At 40.5% G+C, this 19,406-nt stretch overlaps 1 protein-coding gene across 1 annotated transcript in view; it reads right to left on the bottom strand.

Annotated features, from left to right (window-relative positions):
- LOC102848782 (chromosome unknown open reading frame, human C3orf20) overlaps positions 1–17,853 on the bottom strand; it is a 58,450-nt gene extending 40,597 nt beyond the window's left edge. Inside the window, 5 exon segments of the mRNA XM_006901046.1 lie at positions 7,737–8,036; positions 9,087–9,219; positions 15,156–15,287; positions 16,789–17,235; positions 17,844–17,853. Of these exon segments, the coding sequence (XP_006901108.1) occupies positions 7,737–8,036; positions 9,087–9,219; positions 15,156–15,287; positions 16,789–17,235; positions 17,844–17,853 (1,022 nt within the window).
- Positions 17,854–19,406: the final 1,553 nt, after the last annotated feature.

Here is a 19,406-nt window from a genome sequence, read left to right as displayed (position 1 = left end):
GAGGGTGCAATTCTTGACCTTCTGCAGCAAGCGCTTCAGGTCCTCCTCAGTTTCAGCAAGCAGGGTTGTGTCATCTGCATAACGCAGGTTGTTGATGACTCTTCCACCAATTCTGATGCCACATTCCTCCTCGTACAGCCCAACGTCTTGGATGATCTGTTCTGCATACAGATTGAAAAGGTATGGAAACAAAATACATTCCTTTCTGATTTTGAACCATCCAGTGTCCCCTGCTCTGTTCTGACAACTGCTTGGTCCAAGTACAGGTTTCACATTAGCACAATCAAATGCTCTGGGATTCCCATTCTTCTTAGAGTCAGCCATAGCTTGTCGTGATCCACACAGTCAAAAGCCTTTGCATAGTCAATGAAGCACAGGTACACATTCTTCTGGTATTCTCCGCTTTCTGCCAAGATCCATCTAACTATGAGCTACAATATCCCTAGTACCACAACCTCTTCTAAATCCAGCCTGCACATCTGTTGACATATTGTTCCAAACATTTTTCGATGATTTTCAGCAGAACCTTGCTTGCATGTTATCTCAATGATATTGATAATTTCCATACTCTGTTGGGTCACCTTTCTTTGGAATGAGAACAAATATCGATCTCTTCCAGTCAGTTGGTCAGCTGGCTATCCTCCAGATTTCCTGGTACAACTTAGTGAGCACATCCAGGGCAGCGTCTGTTTGTTGAAATAAATCAATTGGTATGCTGCCAACTCCTGGATCCCTGTTTTTTGCCAGTTCCTTCAGAGCAACTTGAACTTCCTCCTTCATCACCATAGGTTCTTGCTCATATGTTATTTCATGAAATTCCTCTGTGTCAGACAGTTCCTTCTGATACAATGACTCTGTGTACTCCTTCCATCTTCTTTAGATACTTCCTATTGACCTTACAGAACTAAAATCTTGAAAGAAAGGAAGAAAAAAGAGGGCTTACTCTTTGCAATTTCAAACTCACTACAAGGTTACAATAATAAAAAAACTGTGATACTGGCAAAAAGGCAGACAAATAGATAATTGGAATAGGATTGGAAATCTAGAAAAGATTGAGGAAGACTAAATCCCTCACAGTAGAGTATATCTTACCATCAAGAAAACAAAAATCTACACAACTGGACAAATATGCAAATTCCTGATAAACTGAGGGGAGGCTGAAGTTGCCGAGGATTCCATTTTACTTGCAACTACAACCAATACTTATGGAAACAGCAGTCAAGAAATCAAATGACATACTGGACTGAACAAATTTTCAACCAAGGATCTCTTAAAAGAGCTAAAGAGTCTTTAGATATTGTCATTTTGAGGCATCTGACTAAAGCCGTAATATTTTAAATTGCTTCACATGAATGTGAAATTTAGACTATGAAAAAGGGAGACCAAAAAAGAATCGATGTTTTTGTATTGTGGTGTTGGTGAAAAGGTTTGAATATACCCTGGTTGCCAAAAAGGAAGCAAATATGTCTTAGAAGTGCAGCCAGAATGCTCCTTAGAAGCAAGGATGGTGAACTTCTTGTCACGTGTTTTGGGCATATTATCAGGAAGCATTAGTCCAATAAAGTAGAGGGCCTGTGAGAGAAAGGAAGACCTTCATGGAGATGGATTGACACAGTGATAAGAAACAATAAGTTCCAGCACAGCACAGGCTGTGAGAATGGCACAGGGCTGTGCAGTGTTTTATCTGAGTCTAAGCCCACTTGATGGCATTTAATAACAATAATAACATGGTTTGTTGATTTCTAGTATGAGTGACAAGATGATTTAGTGGGTAAGTCAATGTCTTCAACAAATGCTACTGATATAACTAGACAAGCATCTGAAGGCCCCTTACCTCACACCATATAAAAATGATGGATCATTGCACACCATAATTTAAAATCTATCAAGATGTAAATCTGAAAGTAAATCTTTAGAAAAAACACACATAAGTGAATCTTTACAACATTGGATTTGGTAATGGTTTCTTAAACGTGAACCTCAAAGCAACACAGCATAAGAAAGGAAAAAAAAACCTTATAAATTGGACTTCATCAAAATGATAATCTTCCATCAAAAGATATTGTCAAGAAAATGAAGATACTCCAGAAAGTGAGAAAATAGTTGCAATTTGAGAGTGTCTAGCATGAGAATATACAAAGAATCCGTCAGAAAACAAAGTTGCTGCTGTAGGGTTGGTTCTGACTCATAATGATCCTTCATTGGATTTCAGGTGCTGCAAATTGCAATGGCAGGAGATTTTTCCTCTTTCTCCTGCACAGCTGCCAGTGGACTGGTATTGCCAGAGAAGGGGTCAGTCAGCAGCACTTCTTGGTATAGACTTTGTCACTAGAGCTTAACTTAATAAAGTTTTTTTTTCAGTTTAGTTATATGCTCATGGGGAGAACTGACTCTGAACTGACCCTTCAGCAAACTTTCGGAGGTAGTAAATGGCACAGGAGAAGATTGTCTGTCTCTCTCCCACAGAGCAGCTGGTGGACGTGAAATGCATGCCATTGGGTTGGCATCACACTTTCTTACCCAGTAGGCCACTAGAAGGGCCAATAAACAAACAAAGAAGACAAGAAGAAAGATTTCTCTACAGAAGATATCCAAGTGAAAAAACACTCAGTACCACTGGCCAACAGGGAAATGCAGATCTAAACCACAATGAGATACCACTTTAAGCAAAGTAGGATGGCTACACCAATTTTTTTAAAATGTGAAAATAACAAGTGTCAGTGAGGACGCAAATAAGTTTGAATTCTCACACATTGCTGGTGAGAATACAAAATATTGTGGCTCCTGTGGAAAACAGTTTGACAATTTCTTAATAGATCAAACATAACATTAATAACCTTATGGCCCAGTAATTTCACTCTTAGGCATAAATCCCAAAGAACTGAACACAAGTGTTAAAAAAATTTGTGGGCGAGCTCTGGTGGCCTAGTGGCGGGAAACTGTACTGCAGTCCCAGAGGTGCGCGGTTCAAATCCACCAGATGCTCTGCTGAAGAAGGAGGAACAATCGCGATCTATCAATAAAAATTATATAAAAAAAATTTGTACAACCAGTGTTCACAGTAATAATATTCACAATAGTCTAAAGGTAGAAACATATCTGTTGTTGAACCAACTACAATTCATATACACCCTAAGAGCAACAGATAAACCCTACCCTATCCTGCCCTGTCCTTACCATCTCTGATATGCTCAAGACCGTTGTTGAAGTAACTGTGTCAATCTACTTTGTTGAAGGACCCTCTCCTTCTCTGACACTCTGCCTTTCCAAGTAGGATGTCTCTTTCCATGAACTGGCCCCTCCTGCTAACATACCTAAGGTTTGTGAGATGACACTTCACCATGTTTGCCCCTAAGGAGCACCCTGGTTGTATTTCTTTCCAAGACAGACTTGTTTGCTCTTTTGGCAGTCCATGGACTATTTAGTACTCTTCTCCAATACCACAGTATAAAGACATTAATGCTTCTTCTGTTATCCTTATTCAGTAGCCAATTTATAGATGCCTATGAAGCTATTGAAAAGATTATGGCTTGAGTCAGTTGCACCTTAGTCATTAAATTGACAATTTTGCTTTTTAGCCCATTGTAGAGGTGATAAAATAGTATAAATAAATCTATAGAGACAGAAGCAGATTGGTAGTTACCAGAGATTAGAATAGGAGGAGACAAGAACTGACTGCTTAATGGGTATTGGATTTTCTTTTTGGGTGATAAAAATAATTTGTAACTTTTTAGAGGTGTTAGTTTCAGAATATTGTGAATTGCATTTAATGTGAATGATTTTTTTAATGTTATGTCAATTTCACCTAAAAATACAATGCACATGAACCTCGAAAACCTTGTGCTAAGAGCATGAAGCTAGATGCTAAAAGACCACATATTATAAGATTCTGTTTGAATGAAATATCAGGAGCTGGCAAATCCATACAGACAGAAAGTCGATTAATGGTTGCTAGGAACAAGAGAAGGAGAACTATGGGGAATTACTGCTAATAGGCATAGTGTTTCCATCTGAAATAGTACTGCAGCTAGATAAATATGGTGATTACATTGCATTGTGAATGTACTTAAATCCCACTAAATTGCTCTAACAAACTTTAAAGTGGTTTAAGTAGTAAATGTTATGTATATTTTACTACAAAACCCACAATATTAAGTGTTTAGTTCACAAAGTAGGTCTGAATTCTGAACGAATACCTAATGATTAGTGCTGAGCACAATGTTGGGCATGTGGCGACTGGCAAAACCTACTACACAGCAGTAGTAACCAGATCAGCATGGTAGTGGTACAAAGACAGGTATTGGTCTATACCAATGGGACAGAACTGAGAGCCCAGAAATGGGCCCAGCTATCTATGGTCAACTGATATTCGACAAGAAAATAAAACTTATCAAATTGGGAAATGACAACTTCTTTAACAAATAGTGCTGGCAAAACTGGACTGCTACCTGCAAAAAGCTGAAACAGGAGTCACATCTCACACCATAAACAAAAAGCAACTCAAGGTGGATCAGAAACTTGGGAATAAAGCCCAAAACCATAAAGTTCATAAGAGGCAAACTGGGACCAAACTTAGAAGGCCTAGTCTATGGTGTAAAGAGACTGCCAAATACAGCCAGAAATTCATAATCTGAAAAGGATAAAGTTGATGAATAGGACCTTTTAAAGATTAAATCACTGTGCTCGTTAAAAACTTCCCAATGGGGTGAAAAGAAAACCTACCAACTGGGAACAAACATTTGGCAATACCATCTCAGAAAAGAGTCTCTAACAAAAGTTTACAGAAAACTCTGGGCCTCCATAAGAAAAAGACTGATAACCCAATTACAAAATAGGCAAAAGACATGGAAAGAATTTTCACAGAGGAAGATATATGAATGACTAACAGACACACACATGAAGAAATGCTCAAACCATTTGCACACCAGTGTTCGCAGCAGCATTATTCACCATTGCAAGAACATGGAAACAGCCCAAATATTCAACCATAAACAAATGGATTGATAAATTATGGTACATTCACACAATGCAATACTATGCAGCATGCAGGAGCAATGATTTTGTAAATTATTACCTAACTTGGGAGGGGCTGGAGAGAATTATGCTGAGTGAACTAACCCAGTGCCACAAGGACAAATATTGTATAAAACCATTACTGTAGAACGAGTATTAGGATCCAAGGGGGAGGAGAGGAGGTTGGAAGCAGAGGGATGAGAATGTGTAGGGGGAGAGGGCAAAATAATCATGGGGCTGTATAATTTGATGGGTGGGGGTTGAGAAGAATCTCTCCTCAAAATCATTGTATTAAAATTTTATTAAGTAAACTACTATTTAAAAAAAACAATGACTCAACAACAACAAACTGGAAAAAACCAAAACAAAACCACAATGAGATACCGTCTCACTCCAGTAGCAGTGGAAAAGTTCAACAGGACAGCAAATAATAAACCATGGAGAGGATGTGGCAAAATAGGAACTTTTATACATTGTTAGTGGGCTTGTAAAATGGTACAACGGCTCCGGAAGGTAGTTTGGTGCTTCCTCAGAAAGCTGAACATAGAAATTCCATGTGACCCAGCTATTCCACTGCTTGGAATATACCCCAAGAAAATGATAACTGACACACAAACAGAGACTTGTACACCAATGTTTATAGCAGCATTACTCACCATCACAAGAACAAGAAACAGCCAAATCTCCAACCACAATCAAATGGATTGAGAAATTAAGTACATTCATACAATGGAAAACTACATAGCATGCAGGAGCAATGATTTTAAATTATTACCTAACATGGGAGTTACTTGAGAGTATTATGCTGAGTGAACTAAATTAGTCCCAAAAGGACAAACACTGTTTAAAATAATTGTTGTAGAATGAGTATGAGGATCCAAGGGGGGATAGAGAGAGGCAGAGGGGTGAGCCTGGGCGAGGTGGGGTGGCATTAATCATACAGTTGTACACTTTGATGGGTGGGGTGGTGAAGGAAATGGGAAAAATATGGTGTGAAAAATAATGTATTCAAACGTTGTAAATAAATAAAAAAATATATATATTTAAAAATTTGTATCTTTGGGTGAAGACAAGAAAAGGAGTCCTCAGTGCCTGGAGAGGTTCTTAGTAAAATGGGTCCCCGTCCACTTCTGCTCTCTGCTGAAGGAAGTCATCCTAAATGGCACAAAAATGGTGCTTGTTCAATAGAAGTAAGCACTGAACGAAACCCTCAATCTGCCACCAAATTCCTTTTGTGACACTGAGTAAGCCATACCGCCCCTTCAGGTCTGCTTCCCTACATCTACAAAGGGAAACTGAGAATGTATGGGTTTGTGTCTCCCATCTTCGGCATTTCATATAACTATGACTGTGTGACCTGAAACACTAAGCTCTGGTGAGCCTTAGCATTGGCAAGGGGATTTGGGATCTGGAGTTTGGCCCAACACTAGTGCATGCTGGGAAGTGGGCAATAGGGCCCCTGAAAAGAGTATGGGACTGGGGGTGCAGCAAGGGGATGTCCTGACCTGTCACTACCCATAGAGACATTCTCCAAGGAAGCTCTCTCTCTCTCTAACCTTCACCAGCTAAATTTCCTTTGTGAAGAAAGTAATCTAACTAAAATTGTTTCTGCTAAGCTATTCATTTCATTCTATTAATTCATTGCACATAAGAGATACTTAATAAATATATGTGATTGAACAAAGGCAATCTGACTCAATTTACTCTGACCCATGCATGAGCCTATGAGGTTCACACTTCAAAGGCCTTTTAGAAGCCACATTTTCCCTAAGCCTAGAGCTCTCAAGAGCCAGATCCATAGACCGACTTTGTTGGTTTGTATTACCACAGGCAACATTTTATATGTTTATGTACGTACTTAGGGAGGGAAAGCTCTATAGTTTGATCAGATTCTTTCTCAAAGAGAACCTTTGAGGTTGGGACCTAGCTAGACATGTGTTCATGAACACACAGACAAGTCTAAGCTGGGGAGCAGGCTAGGAACATGACAAATGAGGGCTCACACTCCAAATATGCAAGCCTTTAGGGTGAAGTAGGCAAAGAGTACGGGTATGGGGACTAAGCACTGAGGAGAGGACAGTGGAAGTTTGGGATCAGACAAGGTTTCCACGTGTCATACTATGAGCTGGAGATACCTCCATGACATCTAATGACAATGAAAAAGTCTTCTTTTTTCTGCTAATGCTGAATTGTTCTCTGTCTTCAACTTTTTATCACCTGGCCCATCTGTATGGTGAGGGACTAGCATATTCCCAGACACTGACAGATTACTAACATGTAGTAGGGGCTTGGTAAATGCATACTGATCTGGAGCGAAGGGAACTTGGGCTCTGAAACTTGGTACTTTTGCCTCTGCCTCTGCTGACTCTGACTTACAACAAACTCTTAATACCCTGAAGGCCTATCACTAAGCTTCTCCAATCAACTAAAAAGCCAAAATTCATACTTAAGACATTTTCAAGTCCTGGAGCTCCAAGAGAGTCCCTGGATAGCACAGTTAAGCACTTGCCTGCCAACCAGAAGGTTGGAGGTTCAAGATCACCTAGAGGTGTCTCACAAGGAATGCCTGACAATCTACTTCTAAAAATTAGCTATTGAAAATCCTATAACCACAGTGCTACTCTGACACTTATAGGTCAACTCAACTAGTTTGGTTTCTTTGACTTGAGGGTAGCAGGGTCTCAAGAGTCACTGTAGATAAAGGAGGCACCAAAAAAGGATACTAAACAAAAGAGGACCCGTCACAGGAGGTGTAATGCAATTTGATAGTCTTCTTGGCTCTTCTCGACTTCTGAGAACGGTGACCATCAAGATTGTGGTGAGCAGAAGTCTGATGGGTGGTGGGAGTCGGTATATGAACACCCTAAATTTGAAGGTGGTTGGAACTCGAGGATTGAATTTGTTGAGCCCTCAAATCCCACTTGACACTTACCAATAGATGAATGGGTATCTTAGTCTTGTAGTTTCGCAATATCACTGGGTAGGAGATATTCCTTCTGCTCCACGTGGCCCTTTCAGCTTCTCTGCAGGGAAGGGAACAAACATATCTTCTAGCTCCCCAGACTCCCATCGCCTCCCCTTTTCTCAGAGGTATCCACTCCACTCTTCTCTCCTCAAAGAAATGCTCTTAAGGAGGAGCGAGAGAGACGTGGCATCTCTCAACCACCAGGTCCTTGCCTGACGCCCGATTTCTTCCTTTATCACAGGGGTGAGGACCAGCATGTGGAACTCTATAAAAATGGGGAGATTAGGTGACCTAGAGATTGTACTCATCCTAGTTCTCATGAACACCTCCTCACAGGATGACATGAGGGAGGCAGCGTGAGTTCCCTTTGCATATGCTCTTTATCTGCAGTGTAACATCTGGTGGCACAGTTACCTTCATATCATGAGATATGATGACTCAGACAGTAGCTGACCATATTCTTTAGTTCCTCCATGGTCTGAGACCCTGGAGAAATACAGATTTACTGCTAGAACTTATGAGATACTCATAATGTGAAGAGTTATTAATAATCAATGTAAATGGCCTTTTCTCTTGTTTTGAGAAGTTAACTATTAATAAGTAAGTGCTTCTACAAAAGTAGAACATATGACTAATTTTGTTATAAAATAAAAACTAGGCACACAAAATCTTTAAACTAAAAAGGATCTTTCAGAGGGACCTCAATGAGGCAGGCCACATGCTAAAGGGGCAAAGACCACTGCACTTGAAGCCAGTCTGCCATGAATCACACAGCCAGGCCTGTCTTATTTCAGACGATAACTTATTGACCTGAGCTGCTTATGTTTCCTTGACTGCAAAGCAGTTCTCTGAATTAGAATATAGCAAGGCAATGGAGGGGAAAGGGTGTGGGGAACTTGTGAGTGTGTGAAAAAAGAAGTGTCACCATCACCATCATCACTGTTGCGATGATTAAGAGGTTAGCACCTCTTGGCATGATACCAAGCTAGTCTCCTGAATAAATGGCTATTAGCAACCAGCCCACTCCTTGCCTAACCCATTTCAGTGTAGGCATGGGGGGAAGGAGGCTGTGAGGACACCAGGCTACCCCAACCTCTAGGGTGCTTACATATGGTGACATATCTCCTGGATCTTCTCCCAAGCCTCCGGGCAAGGGTTACTCAACTCCAAACCGTGAGAGGGAGAAGCTACGAGTGCACGTACTATGGATGGGGATTTGTCTTCCACAGTTTTGGGTCTGCCTGTATTGCAGAGATGTTGAGAAAGGCTTTAGGAAATGGTTTTCTTAAGCTGACATAATCACTTAGGGGTTAGTGAGGACAAGACAGATGGTAGGAAAGCATCTTTCTAAAGTCATATTTTTATGCTTCCTGGGGCTAGAACCCCTTTTAATGCTTCTGATTAAAGCGGGAGAAAAAAAAAATCAACCTTCTGTTTAGTCTAAATTAGCTTTACCACTGGCTGAGCTCACAGCATTCTGCACTGAGCTGTATGCATCAATTAAGATTAGATGACGATGGCTTGTACTCTGGGTCCTTATTTTTGCTCTTATCCCAGATTAGGTGGTCTGAGGGATATACTAAAAAACAAAGCTGTACAGGTGATCTTTGAATGACCGAGGCTGCAGAAACCTCTATCTGGGACATGTTTCAGGTCCCGTCTGCCTCTAACCTCAGCCATCTTATCAACTTGCAGTCTTCCGATCTCCGTCACCATCAGTAGGCCCAACTTTACCTTCTTCTCAGGAATGAAACCTGGCTTCAGGTTGGGACACTCTTAGGCTCCATCTGAATCCTATGGACCTTTACCTGTGCAGAAACACGTGGAGTTTCTGGCTGATACTTGGAAATTGCCGCTGGTATCAATCTCTCTAGTCACTTTCTGGTCCTTTCTACCACTTTTGGTTCTAAGCTTAAGCCAAGACTTGAGGCCAATACACCTGCTGACTGACATCCCTGATCTATGTGCAGGCCTGAGCCCTCACGTCTGGCCTGGCCCTAGAGGCCAGAGTCCTGTGCTTACTACAGCTTCTTGCTCTGACTAGGCATGACATCCACATACCCCCAGGTCTCTTCCTCAGTGTCTCAGATGCAGCTGCTATTCTCACTGGGAGTTGGTCCAACTCCTGGAGCCTGTCTATTTCAAGTCTTCCTTGCTCCAGAATGGCAAAAATGGGTCTAGCTAGTGAAGTATAATTAACACATGTGCCTGGAACAGATAGTAGAAGTATGAAATGAAAAATTATTTAAAACTCAGAATGACTGGGTAATATATTGCCCCCAAAAGAAAATGTTTATATAGAAAGTGGAACTGATTGGTAGTTACAACAGGACAATAAGTACTAACTGTGGAATTCTTTACAAACTTGGATAGTGACTTTACTTATTACTTATCACTTATTACATGTGAGAATAATTCCTTGATAATATTAAAAACCTACAGCAAACACAGCTTTGCCAAACATATGTCCTAGTGGGGCTGTTGCAACATGTAAGATCACAATAAAAAAACTATTTTGATGGAGTGTCAAGAAAGACAATCACTATACAAAATTAAGCACTAATGTACTCTTTTTTTTTTTGCACTAAAAGGTTTCCCCCCATTCATATACATTCTATTTCATACATTCCTTCATTCACATTTGTTTCATGTGCTCATTCCCATACATTACGTCTTATAAAATTAATCACCATTGATCTATGCTCACTATGTCCTATTTGGCCCCTGGGATGGCCCCACAGTCACAGATACAAGGGTCCCCAAATGGTCCCCAAGAAAGCCTTAGCCTCAAAACGGATTTAAGCTGTGTTCGTGTCAAATATTCCTTTATAGCTTGCTTTTTTCCTCAACACTGTACTTTAAAAAAGTGTCTGAATTGAAATGTGTGCTCTAGTATGTCATACATTTTCACCAATTCAAGTCTCAAGTTACAATACTGAAGGATGCTATGTTCAAAATCTTGAATGATTCAGGAAGCATCAAAAGAAGATGGCGGAAATACATAAAGTCACTGTAACAAAAAAGAATTGGCTGATATGGAATCATTTTAGGAAGTAATATGTGAAAAGGAACCAATGATAATGAAGAGAGAAATTCAAGCTGAACTGAAGGCACTGGCAAAAAAAAAAAGCCCTAGAAACTGATGGGATACTAATTAACATGTTTCAATGGACAGATGTGCTCACCAGTCTGTGCTAAGGAATTTGGAAGATAGCCTCCTGATCAACTGACTGAAATATATCTATGTATGCTCCCATTTCCAAAAAAAGTGATCCAACAGAATGTGGCATGATCAAGCAATATAATTAATATCACATGCAAGTAGTGTCTTGCTCAAGATTATAAAAAATTACAGAAACAGTGCATTGACAGAGAACTTACAAAAGTCAATTTAGATTTAGAAGGGGCTATAGCACTAGTGATATAATTGCTGATATCAAATGAAATCTTGGTTGAAAGAAGAGAATATCAGAATTAATGCCTATTTGTGTTCTATTTGCTATACAAAGGCATTTGAATGTGTAGATCATAACAGATATGGTTAACATTAAGAAGAATAAGAATAAAAGTTGCAAATAGAGATACCATTTGACCCAGCAATTCTACTACTGGGAATATATCCCAGAGAGACCATAACTGACATCCAAGCAGATATATGCACACCCATGTTTATTGCAGCTCTGTTCATAATAGCAAGGAGTTGGAAACAACCCAGGTGCCCATCAACAAATGAATGGGTAGAGAAGCTGTGGTATATTTACACAATGGAATACTATGATGCATTGAAAAACAAGGAACTAATTCAATATTATTCAAAGTGGGTGAGCCTGGAGGACATTATGCTGAGTGAAATATCTCAGTCACAAAAGGACAAATATTGCTTGATGCCACTGCTGTAAAATGGGACTGATATCAGGGTGGGGGGTAAGACTGAGAAAAACTGGATAAATTGCACTGAAACAGATGAGGGACTGAATAATTTAAAAGTGATGTATGATAGGGTATTATGGTTATCACAAGAGTCCACAATTAAGGTTGCATACTGGAATGTACTTGGGGTGGTGGGAGGGGTGCGGGGAGATTGTGTACCAGGGAGGGAGTCTTTCTTTTACTTTTGAAAGAGAGGAGCGAACTGGGGGGCGGGAGGAGAGGGTTGGGTGGGGAGAGAAGTGCAACAATGAATGAATGGAAATCCAAATTCTCTGCAAATGTTCATTAAAATTATTTTTTAAAAAAGGAATAGAATGAAAAAAAAAAGAATAGGAATTCCAGAACATTTATTTGTGCTCATGTGAAACCTATACTTAGGCCAAGAAACAAGGGAGTGGACATTGCATGACTTAAAATCAAGAAATTGTGTGTCAGGGCTGTAACCTTTTCCCAACTATATGCTGATGAAACCATTTAAGAGGGTGGACATTATGAAGAAGAGTGTGGCATTTGTATCAAAGGAAGACTCATCAACGACCTGCTTTATACAGATGGCACAATCTTGCTTTTCAAAAGCAAGGAGAACTTGAAGCACATAGTGCAGAAGATCAAAGGCTACAGCCTTCAATATGGATTATATTTCAACATCAACTAAACAAAATTTTTCACCATTGGGCCAGCAGGAAACATCATGGTATATGGGGAAAAAATTGACGTTGTCAATGACTTTATCTTACTCAGATCAATATTCTTGGTATTAACAGTCAAAAAAGTCAAAAGATGGGGGTGGGATGGGTGGGGAGAAAAGTGCAACAATGAATGAATGGAATTCCAAAATCTCTGTAGATGTTCATTGAAATTAATAAAAATAATAAAAAAAGAATTAAAAAATAAAACCACAAAGTAAAACAGAAAAAATAAAGTAAAAAAATGTAAGTAGCAGTCAAGGACCTCTCTAAAGTACTAATGAGCAATGATGTCAGTTTAAAGACTAAGGCGCTTCTGATTCAAGCCATGATTTTTTAAATTACTTGTTATGCATATGCAAGTTAGACAAAGACTAAGGATGGCAGGAGAAGAATAGGTGCCTTTGAATTGTGGTATCGGATAATAGTACTGAGTATCACATGGACTTGCAAAAGAACTAACAAGTATATCTTGAAGAAAGTGCAACCAGAGTGCTCCTTGGAGGAAAGGATGATGAAGATTAATTTCATCTATTTTGGGCATGTTGTTTGGAGGGCCCAGTCTTTGGAAAGGACATTCATGCTTGGAAAGGTGGAAGGTCAGAGAAAGATAGGAAGATCCTCAGCAAGAGATTGGATACAGTGGTTATAACAATGGGCTCAAGTATGAGGAAAGCAGAGGATAGTGCAAGGTTCAGATCTGTTGCTCATAACATCACTAAGAGTTGTATTCAAGTTAACAGCAATTAGCAACATCAAAATAGCTCACCATCTAATCAAATGATAATATTCATGTTGTGAGCCATCAAGTCAAAATTGACTCATAGCTGACCCTTCAGTGGGTTAATCGCACAGGAGGAGAGTGACCATCCTTCTCCCATGGAGCAGCTGGTGGATTTGAACCTTTGAACCTTTGGGATTGAAGCACAGCTTCTTACCACTACACCACAATTGTAGTGCTGGAGAAGAGTATTGAATGTACCATGGACTGCCAAGAAAACAAACAGATTCATCCTAGAGAGGGTTAAACCAGGCTGCTCCTTGGAGGCAAGGATTCTGGGGCTTTGCCTGACATACTTTGGACATGTTGTAAGGAGAGACAGGTCTTTAGAGAGGGACATCATGCTGGGTAGAGTGGAGGGACAGCGCAGGAGGGGAAGACCCTCTACGAGGTGGATTGATTCAGTGACTGGGGTAATCGGGATGGGTGTGTCAGAGGCAATGAGATTGGCACAGGATAGAGCAGGGTTTAGGGCTGTTGTACATAGGGTCGCTATGAGTTGCAAAGGACTCGACGGCACATAACAACAACAACAACAATGGACATTTAAATGGTTTGTAAACATTTTTTTCTCATCCTAAGCAATTCTGCATAAACACCGGTATCCCACTCCTTCTGTCCACGTATGAGCTGCCCTCAGGCAGTGCTCTAAGTGTGTCTGCAGACTGACCTCAGGAGCCCAGGACCAACTAAGCACAAAAACGGAAAGTAGGAAGTTAGGCACATCTGTAGCAAACTGACACTGCTATATTTCTATTGTACTTTTAGAAGGATAGGTCCACAACAAATTGAAAATGTAAAACATCGGTCCTTCACTAGTAACAGTTTGAGTTGCACAGTTCTAAAGAGTGACCAAGCAGAGACTGCTTGGTTGTAAGGTATAAACATCTTTCATCTAATGTGACTGTTGTCGTTATTGTTATGTACTGATGAATCAGAACCAGCTCAGAGCTGACCCTCACATCAGTGTTCAGAGGCAGTAAATCACAAGAGAGGAGACTGCTCATCTTTCTTCTATGGAACAGTTGGTGAATTCAAGCTGCATGCTTTTGGGATGCTGGAGCAGCTTCTTCCAAGAGGCCACCAGACCTCCCTCTTTCATCTAATATAGATCACCAAAGTCCAACATTTAATTTGTTGTTGTTAGGTGCTGTCAAGTAAAGTACAACTCATAGGGACCCTGCGAACAACAGATCTGATTCCTGTTGTATTCTATGCCACCCTAGCCATCTCTGGCACATTAGAGCCATGGCTGTAGTCACCAAGTCAATCCGTCTTGCTGGGATCTTCCTCTCTTTGACTGACCCTCTATAGTTCCAAGCATGATATCTCTTTCTAAGGAAGAGCCTTTTCTGGCAACATGTACAAAGTATGAAAGATGCAGTTTTGCCATTCTTACCTCCAAGGATTACTCTGACTTCATATTTTCCAAGACATACATGCTTATTCTTTTGACAGTCCATGGGGTATTCAATATTCTCCAACACCACAATTCAAATGCATCAATTCTTCTGCTTTTGTCCTTATTCACTGATATTCAAGAATTATTCATTTTTACTTATCCATGTAATAGAAATTCCTAAATCATGCTCCATAGTAACTAACTGATCCAATGTATACATTTCCCTATAGTATTTGAAAGTTCCTGTTGCTCAACTTCCACTTCGATTAGGAAATGGGAGACTTATAAACAAGGAATTTACTTTTCACTGCATTCTTGTTGGTATGATTTGAACTTTTTTTAAAAAAAACTTCTTAAGAGCTGATACTCAGTACCTACCTTTTCCCAGTTGTCCACTATTTCTTACAATTTTACCAGTGAAGTAGTCAGAGGCTGTTTTCTTGGCATTGAGATGGAGCTGTTGGCTGGCCTCCACAAAGTGTCTTGTATTGTCCTTGAATTTGGCACCTACTAAAGAAATCATTAAAGACAACATATGTTCCAACTGGCACAGAATTAGTGCATATTTTAAAAAGCACCTCCTTAAAGGACCCAGGGTATAGGGTAGATCTATAGGTTAGACCTATTTCCAGAGTAAGAAAGTCTGTGGGACCTCCTAGTGAAAAGGGGTCAAACTCTCCAGGTCTATCAGGGAACCTCAAACTCTCCAGGCAATAAGGGGACCTGTGCTCTCTGAGCCCCGTTACCCTTTTCTACTCCAACTCAGAGGCCCGTTGGTGTCTAAAATACTACAGGATCAAGAAGGTTGCATTACTGACACTCAGTAACACAGCATCCTGAAGGCTTAGTTACTAACATTACTCTCGGTCCCAGCATTGACCTCAGAATGAAAATCTCACTTTGGAACCTGATGCTCATGGCTCTCTTGGTTGGGGTTTGTGGGGCTTTCATCTTGGTATCTATCACTAGGCCTTCCTGAACCACACTTTGTCCCCTGGGTTCTGCCTCTCTCTTCCTCAGGTAATCAAGTCCCCCTTCAATACCTCTGATCTTATACTGCTCTTTGCTGTTATGGATGGATTTGTGCCCCTCAAACAGATATGATGAATTCCTAAATTCTGTCCCTATGAACATGACCATCGTTAGATACAGGCCCATTTCCTGAAGATACTATAATTTCCATTAACAAGGTCATTCAGAGGAGGGTAGGCCTAGTCTCTTCCTAGTAGTGTCTTCCTTTATAAAAGGGATGCAGAGTTCACACGGGAGAAGGTACTTATGAAAATGCATCTACAAGTCAAAGGAATCCAAGAGAAGTACACAAATACCAGAAGCAGAGAGGAAGGCTCTTTCCCTCAAGTAAACAGGACAGCCGCAACAATGTCCTCAATTCCAACCTTCAGAACCGTGTGAGACAGCACATTTCTGTTACTTCAAGTGACCTGCTTTGTGGTATTCTCCTGTGACGGTTCCAGAAAACAAAGACAATGGCTAACCTCCCACTCTGGGCTCTCCAAAGGAAAAATGGAAAGAAAAGTGGGAGAAGAGCTAGGGTTAAGTATTATTCTTGGAAGTGACTGTTTTGTTGTTAGTTGCCGTCAAGCTGAGTATGACTCATAGAACCCTATGAACAAAATGTCTGAATCCTGCACCAGCCTCACACTTCCTAACACACAAGATCCCACTGTAGCAGTCACTGCACCAATCTAACTAGCTGGTTGAGCGTCTTCACGCCCTTTACTGACCCTTCACCCTTCTCAACATCATGTTCTTCTCCAAAGGATAGCCCCTTCCTAACAACATGTCCAAAATATGTGAGGTGAAGCCTCCTCATTCTTGCCTCCAAAGAGCGCTCTAGCTGCACCCTCTCCAAGATATGAGTGGTAGAAGTAAATTCCTAGAACTGGTAGGCAATCACCATCTGTTTCCAGTTCATCCAAATATAGCTGGTAGACACACGCATGCAATGCACATCACCAGAATTTTCCAGAATTCAATGAGTCAGGCTTACCTGATACATGTTTCTTCAGGGCCTTTGTTTGCAGAATGAGGAACTCTGTCAGTAGGCGAACTGACTGCCTTTGAAACTTATGCAGAGTCTCTTGGCCATTGATAACTGCATGTGTCTGGGTAGGAGAGAGACTGATGGGCTTGGCTGCACCACTGGATGCTCGCGCTGACCTTGAAGGTGGCAATTTCTTCTGAATGGGTATCTGCACAGGAGGCAACTGCACAGGCACAGGAGGGGCCCCCAAATTGATCTCCAGACCCAAGATGTCAGAAGGTAGCATCATGGGATCTGTGATGAGCTCTTCCCAGGTAAACTCAAAGAAATATCTAATGCCCTTATGCACAGGGATGCGTGCCCTCCGATGGGCCATGAGGAGTTTAGAGATGTGGGCCAGAAGCTGAGAGGCTATGGCAGAATATTGCTGATACCGCTCTTGGTTACTCTTGACTTGGTCACTCATGTTGTTGGAGAACGGATCCTACTAGATAACACTGTCCATCTTGGACAAAGATGGCCTTCAGGTAATGAGAGCAAAAGTACTTGCCTAAGGTGAAGCCCTGGAGACAGGCAAAATGGACATATGGAAAACCCGTGGTCATTCCTCTTCAGGAAGGGTAAGGAAATAATTGATCAAAGGTAGGCTAAGGAATGCTTTCTCTCCCTTTTCTTCCTAGAAACACCATCAGACACCAGTCTCTCTGGGTAGAGTGAGGTGATATTTACATGGATTCCAGAAGAGGTAGAGTGACTGAAATTGATGATTGGTGGAATGGAGAAAGGAGGGAAGTTCCTCCACAAGCTTCAAAGTCAAAGATCTGTGGATGGAAGATCTGCTTGTAAAAACCTAAAAAAAAAAAGTTCTGTTGGTGAAGGAAAGTGAGATGTAAGCATCTGGATGTGATACAAGGTAAACATGGAATTACTCAACATGTACACTAAAGGGTAGACAGGAATTTAATGATAATATAATTTACTGTCTATTTCATCAAATCTAAGACAACATTGATTATAAGCTGTACCTCCCTTTAAGAAAGAATAAATAAGATGCCACTGACCATAAGACATATCAATCACAATTTCAGGGAGAGTAAAATGTGAAAAATGTGCACCTTAAAATTGTTCTTTTTCTTGTTGTTTGCCATTGAGCCAGAACTGACCCACAGCTGACCCTCCAGCCGGTTTTCAGAGGCAGTAAATTGGATGGGAGGAGGATGGCCATCTTTCTCCTGTGGAGCAGCTGATGGATTCTAACTGCATGCCTTAGGGATGGCAGTGCAGCTTCTTACCACTAGGCCACCAGAGCACCCTTAGTGAACTAAAATAAATATTCTCCTAACTTCCATAGAATTACCCAAGGGCTGTGAGTGTTTATCGAAGGAGAGTGGGTGCTCATGAGTACAGCAGAGAGGTGTGGTTATTAGATGTTAGGATGCTTTTACACTTCCATATTTCTAAATTGTTTTTCATCTTTAATTTACACTAAAAATAGACCACTGGCTAAGAGAGGGAATGTAGATGATTAGCACAATACCATTAAAGAAAGGGAAGACACACAGAGGTATAGAAGGATTAATGGGAATCAGAATTACAGGGCGAAAGCCAGAAAGGGTAATTACATTGTGAGTGTTAAAATTAATTTCGTAGAATGAAACATGTATAAATAGTTGAATGGAAAATTAATTTGTTTTGACATCTCTCATGCAAATAACAATTAAAAAAGGAAGCACACACTAAATGCTTTTATTGGATAAAATGAAAAGAATTCACTTTTTTTTAAAAAAAGAATAAATTAATGACCATAAACAATGACCAAAAAATACCTGCAAATGCTTTGTCACTAGATTTAAAATTTCCATTCATTGGATCAAAATGAATTTATGGTAACATTCTTCAGGATTATGTTAATCTAAAATATATTTCTAAATAGAGTATTGAGGGTACCATGGACTGCTAGGAAAACAAACAGATTCATCCTGGAAAGGGTCAAACTGGGTGGCTACTTGGAGGCAAGTATTCTGAGGCTCCATCTACTTTGGACATGTTGTAAGGAGGGACCGGTCCTTGGAGAGGGACATCATGCTTGGTAGGGTGGAGGGACAGCGCAGGAGGGGAAGGCCCTCTAGGAGGTGGATTGATTCGGTGATTTGGGTAATCGGGATGGGTGTATTTGAGACAGTGCGATTGGCACAGGACAGAGCAGAGTTTAGGGCTGTTGTACATAGGGTCACTATGAGTGGCAAGCGACTCGACGGCACATAATAACACAACAACATTTAGAGATACATTTTAAAAACAAATACTTAAAATGTTTTTTAGAAATATAAAATCAGCTTCTTGATCTTGTTGCTCAGTGCTATGGAGTTGACTATAGCTGTGAACAGCAGATCTGCACCTTGCACTGTCCTGTACCATCCTTATGATCTTGGTTATTATTTAGACCATTGTTAGTCACAGCGGCAATCTTCTTGAATCTTCCTCTCTCTCCCTAAACTTCTACAGTTCCTAGTATAATGCTTTCTTCCAAGAACTTATCCCTCTTGACAACATGCCCACAGTATACAAGACAATCTAATGCTATAGAAAATGATGTTTCCACCTTTTAGCTCTCCAGGAGTATT

The sequence above is a fragment of the Elephantulus edwardii genome, unplaced genomic scaffold (genome assembly GCF_000299155.1).
Source record: "Elephantulus edwardii isolate Elephantulus edwardi_28Jun2011 unplaced genomic scaffold, EleEdw1.0 scaffold00306, whole genome shotgun sequence".
In the NCBI taxonomy this organism is placed as follows: Eukaryota; Metazoa; Chordata; class Mammalia; order Macroscelidea; family Macroscelididae; genus Elephantulus; species Elephantulus edwardii.
The sequence above is the reverse complement of the archived record's forward strand: the minus strand, read 5'-3'. Positions and strand labels throughout refer to the sequence as shown.